Source organism: Varroa jacobsoni, unplaced genomic scaffold (assembly GCF_002532875.2).
Source record: "Varroa jacobsoni isolate VJ856 unplaced genomic scaffold, vjacob_1.0 scaffold_270, whole genome shotgun sequence".
Lineage (NCBI taxonomy): Eukaryota > Metazoa > Arthropoda > Arachnida > Mesostigmata > Varroidae > Varroa > Varroa jacobsoni.
In genome coordinates, this window is record NW_019213172.1 from 1 (window position 1) to 10656 (window position 10656).

Here is a 10656-nt window from a genome sequence, read left to right on the forward strand (position 1 = left end):
GTCTTCCTTGTTTCCCAGTTCCTTTTCAATGGGATCCAATTACCATACCGGTATTATCGGCGGCTGTTCACCGCGACTTATACACTAGTACTTGGTAAAAAAAACCCATGAGTATGGCTACCATCTCAGCGGGTTTTTTCGAATTTTCAAATTCATGCAAAAATGAGCTTTGGCAAAAATTAGTTTCGGTAGCATGTAAGAGCATTGATCATTTGATATAGTTGTTTAAAAGGAAGATCCAATGGGCGATATTGAAGCTATAGGTCTGTCATTAGTAAAATCGTCGCCACCGATGTATTGGACGGAACGACTCTTCATTTTTTTACTCTAAGGAACATTTCTATATTATCCTTTTGTTCAAATAATATCTTTTTTAATATGACCTTAAGCTCTATGGTGTATGAAACGAAACGCTCATGGGAATAACATAGACTCTTCCCCCGAAAGCATTCTAACAGACAGAAGAAGTTACTGAGACAAACAACGAGATATATTGTACTCCATCCGATATTATACCATTAATATCGGTCTTTAACCTCCTATCAAGATTTCTGAGTTTTTAATTGACCATCCTTTAAACCGAAGAAGTTCCGTGCTATTTAGGAACTACCCCTTATGAGAAAAAATTATTACTAAGGACTTTTGATAACAGCGAATTATTTTTGCCCTATTTAACTGATTATCGGTAATCTCAACCTACCGACACAGGGTCCGAGCGACTCATGCTAGCGTGCGCAATTTTAGGAGGCGTAAAGACAGTGCGACATGATATATTCGTACTCAATACATCCCACAGAAGCGTAGCATTTTTTGCTAACTTACTTACGTACCTAAGATTCCTGCCTCTTAAGTGAAAATTTGCAGTATTTAGGACAAATAGAACGAGTGTTGGAATAACCGTGTCCTTAGTTCAATCGTCCGGCCGTACGCGAACACTGCCCAGATAAGTTCGGCTTTATGTTATTTGCATACAAGCCACTTAAGTATACATCCTTATATTAATTTGTTGTAAAACATTTACTGTATGCTCTGATTTGCTTAATTATAAGCAAATACGCTAAGGCCCGAAAATTTGTGTAATAGCTCAATTTCCCTCGTTTGTAAACACAGCAAGTGCAAGATTTAGGCCTATAGTTTGACATATAGATATAATGTATAATCTACGTAGTTTCTGTGCTGTTCATCGCTGACTTATTTGGTTCTTGTTGCTTCTGACATCAGCACCGATGCGCACGGCTGCGTCTTCTTGCCTTTGACGTTTGCTGCCTATAGCGCGGTCCTGATAGCGACGTAGGAAGCTTCTTTTGGACTGTTTTCGCCCACAGTAACTATCTTCTCATCAATAGCTTAAAGTCTAAGCTGCCGATTATCTTGACCGGCAAAAAAAGCTACTCGAGCGACTGATATGGTAGCTTCCTTCAACTGGCGCCACTCGAACCCACACAAGACTACAAACAATTTCCCAGAACTGAACCTTCACTGAGTCTTCAGAGCGGTAGCACATTTATCAACAATCGTTTTGATGTTTATTATTAGTTCTAATAATTGATACTCCTCAATTGTGCATAATACATTTTTGTGCACTTTTCCGGTAAATTGAGAACCCAAATAGGAAAAAATTGCCAAAGTGTGTTAAAATGAAGAGTTATATGTTAAGTGTGTATTGACATAAACGTCTGAGCTTCAACATACCGCGATGCAATCCTTCCAACTAACGTCTGTGGATGTGCTGGTCAGACGTTCCCTGAAATTCCTGCTTTGACACTAAGTTGCGTTTATGATTATTATTGAATCAAAGCACCTCTGAGTTTCAAATCTAGGGTAAGACTTCAGAGCGCGACACCCGAGCTCAGTTGTTTTAATCCACGAAAAATATGCATATGTTAATAAAAAGCTCGATATTTATCCTGCGTAGTGGACTTGTCTACGTTTGAAGCGAGACGCAACAAACCAAACGGGGTTTGGGCTACGCGTCTTACGGTTATTTAATCTAATAATTACATTTAGTGGTGAAGTAGGTGTTTCATCCGGGACACCGGTAAGCATTACGCTAAGCTGCTCCATTGACTCCCAGCGAAACGAAGCATGTTCACGTCCAAATCTAAATCCAGGCCCCTTCGTATTTCTTTCATGCAGCGTGCACCAACGTTGCCTGTGCGCCATCATGGAACAACATCCACTAATGTGTTCTAAGCGAAGCACACGATCAATCTTGAGCCACATTGACCGTCCCCGTTGCCCTCCGTGATACCCCATAGTTTGTACTAGTACTGTATATACATACTCAGATTCTTGGTTTTTCCCCAAATGGCTGTCGCCAGTCGGCCTGTCTTGTGTTTATTGGTTTTATCCAAGAATGTCGTTTTAACTGTTGAATATTTTCTCGCCAGGTCAAAACGGCCCGGCAATAATCAAGCGGATAAATTCTAGGCTATTCAATCAAAATAAACTCTAGTTTTGTAGATTATCCTTCTAATTATGCCTGTAACATTCAAACTTACCCGTTCAAAACGATTAGATAGCATATGAGTAATACTAAAATAAAGATGCATCATCATCATTCGGATTTTGCTCAGGCATTGGATTTTGATGTTCCGTCGTAGTATGTTTATGGCATACCACACATGGTTACTGTTGTCTGCGTCGAAACATGGTTCGATCTGTATTCTACGCTGCAATTCACCGCAACCCCTGAGCTAGCGTGACCAGTTGTGACAGACCTTTTTTCGGTGACCTGGGTGCCTGGGACAGTATGTCGCTTCCCAGGAGAGACAGGTGCCGAGTCCTGCGGGTTTGGCCACCGCAGGTACATGCGGATTCTGGCTTCCGGTTCTACGGGTGCCTCCAATGGGATATTGAACGCCCACCAGTGAACATCGAAGAAGTAGACACAATTGACTGCGTTGTAGTTCTCTTCCAGTAGTTCGCGGTGTAGAACAGTTACGTGTGGTCGTAGAAAGACCTTGCGAGCCCCCAGTCGTACTCGACGGTGTTGAACAATATTCTGTCCATTAGCGTTTTGGTTTAGAGGAACGTACAACCAAAATGCTGTCCGCGTCCACCAGAGAGCACATTCCCAGTTGATCTCAATATATCGATATTCCCCATCGACAATCCACTGGGACCTTTTAGTCTCATTCGTTCGAGGGGCTTCATCTCGTCGGCGGGGGTGTCGCAAATTAATATAGTAATTGGCATCGGGCAACTCATTACCTGCTTCATCAATCATTCGCATGGAAACTAAAAGCCGAGGGAAGGCTCGCACGTAAGCGTCGCGTGCTATACGGAGATTCTCTCCTCTTGGCATTATCCCTTCCGGATAGTAAATGTACGCGTTGTCAAATGTGTACCACGTACGCGAACGGTCAGGAGAAACTCTTGGACGTATAGTGGGAAAAGGGAAAGATCCATAGATCAATCGGAAGAGATCCTGCCACACATTGTTCTGAAATCAAAACAGGTTTTACTAATGTGAAGGTGATTTCGGTAACAGAATTATTTTCTACATTACTTGTTACTCACAACAAGTACTGTTGTTAACGAGTCTTCTATGTAGTTTAACATGTAGAAGCATCGTTCGAATTCGTTAGGGAAAAAAATGTCACATAGCCGTGTCAACGTCATGTTTACATGCATCTGTTTGCAATAGCTATCAGACAGAAATCAGCCACGAGGAAAGTGACGTTTCAACCTCACCGCGACTCAATCGCGAACAAGCAGCGTGAAAAATGTCAATGACGTTCTCGGATTCTATGATGCTAAACTAAAGCATCCCATTGTTGTATTTTAGAAAAATTTAGCTCTACGATTTACCAGAACCAGAACAATCTTATGACTAACATAAATAACAAGACTTAAAATGGAACAGCGTTCCAGTGGCCCAGCTAAGAGTCAGTGCTTCTTAACACATCACCAGCTCCCGACCTGACTATAGGTTCATGCCTTAAGTCCTTTTCTCGAACACATTACTTATCTTCTATAGGTGACAACCAATCTGAGTGTCTACTTTGCGGTCCGCGTATCTTTGTGGTAGGGCGCGGCAAGGAGATGTAAAATTCAGCGTTTTCGAATTCACACAAGGCAAAATATTGATACTAGCTGCGAATTTTTTTTTTCGGCACTTACCATCTGAAGGTACCCGACGATAAGCAGATACAAAATATGGGAATAAAGCGTTACGTAAATTTGTCGAAACAATTCGAGAATCGGATCCTCTTCCACACGATCATTGCCACCACGCAAAAGACCTCGCCGACGCTTGCGGATGCCAGGACGTCGAGTTGGTCTGATCAGATGTGATCTTGGGTCGATTTTCGCATCAGTCATTGATATCATGGCGCACAAAATGCAGCTGTCGCAGTTAACGGACTGTTATCAGCTTCCCAGAATTTCGACTTCCTCTACCGTTGGTTCGTTTCAATCAGAGCAAACATGGTTATTCTTAGTTTCTGATTGTGCCAAATAGCGACGATAGTTTACTTGTTATCTCTGTTGAAATTTCAACAAGACAGAATTTTCTGATCAGATCATATTATTAACGGTGGAAAATTAGAGATGGACATCGCTATCGGGAAAACAACAACTGCTTCAACACTAGCTGCGTAACGCGATCAGCAAATGGAAGCTGGTAGTCGGCGGTAGCTGGTTGGTCGCCCCGTGCGCGCGCGTCTTGGCCCCGCTTTATCTGACCTTATTTGGCTCACACCAGCGATATTTTTGCCAAAAGAGTATCTTGTAAATCATTGTTCATATGGACGAAATTTTCAAACCAGCAAATTGCGATTGGACCTAAGCCGAACATAGCTTGAACGAAACCTATAAATTATTATATTGATACGTAAAGCACGTCCAGACAGACGCATGTGCGGCAACGGCGCTTACATTATATCCAGTATTTCAGATACTGGGAATGAATCACTCCTTGCCGTATCGTTGTCCACCTCCTCCTTGACAAAAGCGTATTTGAATTTTCTATATATATATATATATATATATATAAAGCTACATTTCAAAAACGCATCCTATCGTAGAATCTTGGCCGGCTAGACGTCTAGTCTATGAATTAAAAGATGAAGAGTAGCTCTTTTCTTGATTGCAAGATATGTGCTAAGAAATGGCATGGAAATACATGGCACAAAAAGTTAGTGTCGTATGAAAGTCGTATCGTCACAGCTGATCATATTAAACACTAGACGGCTGCACGTAAAAAAGTTCAACCATGACCGAAATGGCCCCACAAAAGGCTAGCCTATATAGCAAATCGTTCGAAACGCCATAGAGGGCAGCATTTCAGTATCTTACGTTCAAATCACTACTTACACCAATTACGTACGACTACCCCGTCTTTACGGGATTCGTGCCCAAGTTTGGATCATCGAGCTATTTGATTAAACATTCACTCCTCCTTCCAAGGCCTATACATGCGACAGAATCAAACGACTTCACGTTAACCATCAGGATTTGTTTAGTAATTAACTTTGTACAAAAATAGCTCTATACTACAATTTCATCCAATTGTGGCCGCCATTTCTCCTCTGTAAAATCGATGTGCATCGTAGAGATTTAGATGCTTTGGCATCTTATAGATCAGGTATAAACAAGCAAAACAAACGCACGTGTGTCACTATCGCGAATCGCTTATATTCGGACTAAATGCGATCGGGCCGTGCGCTGAAAGACCGTCGGAAGCTTTTGCAAAGTTTTAAAATTTAGGAGTACTGATATTGACGACGATACCAATTATAAGTAGCTTCGTTCCTGTAGTAATCATTGTTATACTATGCGGTAAAATTTTATCGGCAACGAGGAGATCTCGACAGCCACGGCACTTACAAAGAATATGAGCTTATCAACAGCAGGTACGGTTGAAGTAGCATCAATTGTTCTAAAATTTTTCTCCAAAGAAAAACTGACGATCATTTCTAAAGATTAAATCATCTAAAGATTTTCTCGTTCGTAAAATGGTCGGATGCTTAGGCATGCCAAAAAAGCTTTCGCAGGTTGAAAGGACGCTTATCTGCCGAGCAAAGGGGAAGCCGCTTCAATCTTATTTCGTCAGCGAACATTTGGTAGATGAGTCCTGACGTGGACTCGCGTTCCTAATCCAAAAAAGGCAAAATTAACGCCAAATACCCATATCATATACCATGCATTTACAGGTATTTCTCTTTTTGATTACTCCTTTACCTAGTCCGTTTGATGAAACCTTTATATAGAGCCCTTTTCAAGCCTACAGTGGATCTTTCGCCTTGCCGTACAGATTCTTTTCAGGACCTTTGAAAGCCGTCGACTTCGGGACACGGTGGCAACGTTACTTGCCCAAAACACTGTTGGTCCCGTACACTTTTGATAGGACCTCTTCTCGAAAACGCTGTTCCAATCGTTCTCTAATTCACCTGACTAGCAGCAAATTTTAATCATATGAAGTCGATCGAATACGGTGGTAGTGATCGTACAAGTAGTTGTGGAACTCCGTATCTATCATATAGAAGGTATGGTTGCAGTAGGTTCTACGGAAGTTAGGTTTTTACTGTTTCGCAGTCGGTAAAGATTATTACGTCCATGTTTTTCCCATATGCCTTGTATAGATCCGCAGTAAAGTTCACCCCTTATTACGTTTGTGCATAAACACATTCTTAGCGAATTCGCGAGTTCAAAAAAAAATTTTTCAAAAAAACTAGTTGGAGATATTACATTTTAAGTGATTTTACAGTTGTATAGTATACCGCATAATATGATACAAATCCAATTCAGTCACATGTCAATAGAGGATGCTTGAAGAAGCATACCTGTTGTTGGTTTGGCAAAACTATAGGCTCACCGTAGCGTAGTATATGGGGATGATTTTCACTCGTTGATCGCTTGGTAACGTGGGTAATTCATGGGCAAACCTTTTTTTGAAACAGAGTTTAAAGGGGCTTTTCGGGAAGCTTGGTACAATAGTTATTTCCTATTAATGGTCTGCTTCGTTATTATCTAAAAGGTGACAACATAGAAGAACCTGTACGGCATTATTGTACCCAAAAAATATAATTCACCGATTCTAACCTCTAAGCTAGCGCTTTAAGTTGCGCTAAGGGTAAGTGACGTTAACCTACGCTGCCAGGAAGTGCAATAGTAAGCGATACTCTTATTCTAAGTAGTAACTTTTTGATTGTAGGCGTCTATATTCGCCACTCGTTCCCAATTATTGGGTTTTGCGAAAACCACTTTGCACTTATAAAGTTGTAATGTATACTTCATTTGCAAATGGTAGGTAAAAAACGATGACGTTTTCATTCGTCTTGCCGATCCCTCATAGCCCCAATAAGATCTTCAGGAAATTCATCATTACACAAGTCACTAGTATCAATCCTCTACTTCTACGACAGCTTTGTAAGTCTAAATCATACTTGTTCTATTTTATAATGACAAAAAGTAGAGATCAAAATAAATAACATTAAACTAAACACTCTGGAAACCCTTCAGTGACAATTGATGCGGCGAACGAATTCAGGTAAACCCACGTTTAACGCAATACTTCAGAGTCACTTGGAGGTGTCTAAAGGAGGTTCGTTGTTTGTGAGGCAGCGACGATGGCCCCGATGCCATATGACAAAGGCGTGCTACAAACGCTATAAAGGGGCCTGCGACTGTATCGTCAGCATATTCATAATGAGAATACTATGCCGACTAAGATATCGGCCTACGAGTGAGTCGGTATAGCGTTGAAGTCGCTCCTATAGCTTTAGAAGCAATGATAGTTCTGTGCGTTGTCTATTCTATGAACCAATATCGATCTAGGTCAATAGGGCTGGATCTTGCGCTGCCTAAAAAGGCACTGAGTAATAAACTCTTCTGGCCTAAATGGGCAGCTTCAACTTTTAGTAATTTCTATATGATCCTACCGTATCTTTTGCTATGCTTTGGTTAGCCATGTTTTTTCTGTTATTGTTGTGATAAGACGACTCCAGTTACAGACGTCTGAGTACGTACTGCTGGCCGTATCAATATCTGGCTGCATCCTTGACCCTATTTTAAGGCAAAGAATTTACATGGCGAAGTGTAGTACGAAATGATTGGTTCAGATATAAGGCAAATGGTTAATTTATTTGAAATAAATTCAATTTGCTCCTTGCGTCCCCTATGCCTAGTTCTATTAGACGGCGCAAGATGGAACGTCCGGTTTTGTTGGCCTATTGATCCTTTAAGCGTTTCTCGAACGGTGTAAAGGCGTCCAGTTAGATTTCTGATTTGATGATACTAATGTTTATCGCCGCATAAAGCTGTGTTCGTTCGACGGTTTCCGTAAAAGATTAGCATTCATGCGTGGGCGGTTCTCACATTATACATGGGCCGATATACCCTCAAAATTGAGGCATATGATAATTTACGCGGCTCTTCGCGTATATTCGTGCCTGGACATTGATATATGATTTTGCCGGGAGAGGTGTTTTTTTCAGCTTCTTATGTAGCCCTCCAGCTCCATCACTATCACTGGCAGCGAACGCAGTTTGTGGCGCTCGATACCGAAGAAGCTGACAAAAAGATCTCGGTCGGCGAATGCCCCACAAAAGGGAACACCAAAAGATTTTTTCGTGACCCTATATGCGTAGAGAAAATTAGACCGATTAGCTGTTGCAAAGCTTCTTAGTATACGCATAAAGCAGGTGATCGCTTGAACGCAAAAGTGGGGAGCGATCAAAAAGGTTTTTTTTTTCTCCTCACACATTTCTACTTGTGTAGCCTGAATACGCGTGACCTTTTCTCGTTGTTGGGTTTTTGTTACACGAGTCAGATTGAACGCGTGCGAAATTTGGCTAACGATATTGAAATATAGATGACATTCTTGTTTATAAATCACGATATTCTTCGTTGGTCGACAATAGGCCGTATACCGTTCTTGTTACATTTTGATATGGGTGCGCAAGTGATCTGTAGCGTACCGATTGCGGGAATCCAACTGGTTAACTGACTCTGCCAGATACTCTCCTAGCTTGTCATTCATTAGCTAGAAAATGTATATAGTATATAACCGCCTATGGTTGAAAGTGCTTTTTGTACATAGTTTCGGATCATCGCTGTTCACTTTCGTGCAGCCGAACGTCTTTTGTGCTAAACACTGATTAGTTATTTCACTAGCTAAGTTTGACGTAATTTCTTTTAAAAATTATTTTCTAACTAAACGCACATTATAGGACCGATCCTATAAGCCTCACGTTTTCTGGCTATTATGAATATACTTATAGTTTTTACCTTCGAGACAGTGAACTCATGTAAGCCTCATGGATAGTAGCTACTTTGTCGTTTCTGTCTATCTATATATAATTTATTAATTCGAAAGATACTGTCGCAGATTGGCTCATTGATCAACAATGGCCATAGCCAGAACTGGTTATTGACTGACCAGACTGTTGTTGTAATCGGTGATTTTGGTGATGGTTTTGAATATGCCGCTTGCAATTATCCAGTTCCCTTTCAAACTGTTTCCATTGAGCTTCTCGTGGCGATTCTTACGTTTATCCGCGCATAGGCACTTGTGTGTTTTCGATAAGTTTTCAAGTCTCGGTTAACAAATTCTGCTACTTGACTTTTTTGCATTCTGGCAGAAACCAGTCCTCAAGATCTCTCGTAACTTATTCCACATAGACCCATTCGCTCAATGCTTTGTCACTTGTGCTCGGTTGATTCTAAAGTGGAAAGTTTTCCTAATTGGTCTGACAGGTTTTTTTTTTTACATTTTACATTTTTATGATGTACATATGACTACATCTTTACTGTTAGGTTGAGCTAAGCTTAACTTTATAAAAACTAGGTTCGCTGCCAGTAACACCTATTAGCTTGACTAAGCTGCTCCTCTGAAGGCACTAGGCTACAAAAAACGAACTTTGATCTGCTATTGCTATTATAGGAGATGTTAGTATCTTCGATATACTTCGCATATTGGTTGCCATTTTTATTATAATCATCATCATCATCATCATCATCATATGCGTCGCTGTTACTAAACGTGAACAATTTAAAGCCTTGTCTTTTCCGTCGTTGACCGTTACTTTAGAATCGCCAACTAGTTCCATGATTGAACCCGCGCTATCAAGACTAAATGCAGGATCACTGTGTGCGTCCTTTTCGGCAACAAACAAATGAAACGAAAAGGTAGCAACGGGTGAAGCCATTGGTGCGGATGAGCAATAAAGCATTTAAAAACGTTCTATATTCGTATTACTGTTCCCAGGATTAACGAACAGCTCGTTGAAAGGGCAGTGCTGCAAATAAAGAGCTGGTACCTTCGTTCTATTAATGATTACTATATGCATTACACCTATGTGGCTCAAGAGACCGACGGTAACATTGGTCCTACTTGGTATTTGTTCAAGCGTCCAAAGTACATTGGTCGATAGACTTCCAGAAGATTTTATGCCACACAAGTCGGACTTGCAAATATGCATACTCAGAAGAACAGATCGTGCTTCAAAATGACTCTAGAGTACCTCATCTACTACGTACACGTTCACAAAATGCCAGTACTATGAGTAATCATAGATAACCAAAGCGCGTCCGAGAAAAATCAGAAAAAATAATGAGAACACAATACAAGAGACAAATACTAAACGAGTAATGATCATATTTTTGCCGCTTTTCTCCTACAAAAAAACAGACGAGGGAAAAATATTCCCC

At 40.8% G+C, this 10656-nt stretch overlaps 1 protein-coding gene across 2 annotated transcripts; it reads right to left on the reverse strand.

The window, feature by feature from the left end:
* Positions 1 to 2560: 2560 nt before the first annotated feature.
* LOC111258844 (uncharacterized) lies at positions 2561 to 7022 on the reverse strand. Of its 2 annotated transcripts, none has more exons than XM_022830387.2 (3): positions 6821 to 7022; positions 4126 to 4400; positions 2561 to 3445 (listed from the first exon to the last, which is right to left on the reverse strand). In XM_022830387.2, exons 2-3 carry the CDS (start codon positions 4333 to 4335, stop codon positions 2609 to 2611), a joined length of 1047 nt encoding a protein of 348 aa, XP_022686122.1. In that variant the 5' UTR covers positions 4336 to 4400; positions 6821 to 7022; the 3' UTR covers positions 2561 to 2608. The 2 variants fall into 2 exon arrangements, with proteins under 2 accessions (XP_022686122.1, XP_022686124.1); XM_022830389.2 differs by having other exon boundaries at positions 6789 to 7022.
* Positions 7023 to 10656: the final 3634 nt, after the last annotated feature.

Bases quoted from the DNA above. Each gene is read 5' to 3' on its own strand.
- LOC111258844 (XM_022830387.2), bottom strand. From the start codon at position 4,335: ATGATATCAATGACTGATGCGAAAATCGACCCAAGATCACATCTGATC. The intron at 3,446-4,125 runs GTAAGTGCCGAA...TTTTGATTTCAG, and splicing joins TCGTCGGGTACCTTCAGATG to AACAATGTGTGGCAGGATCT.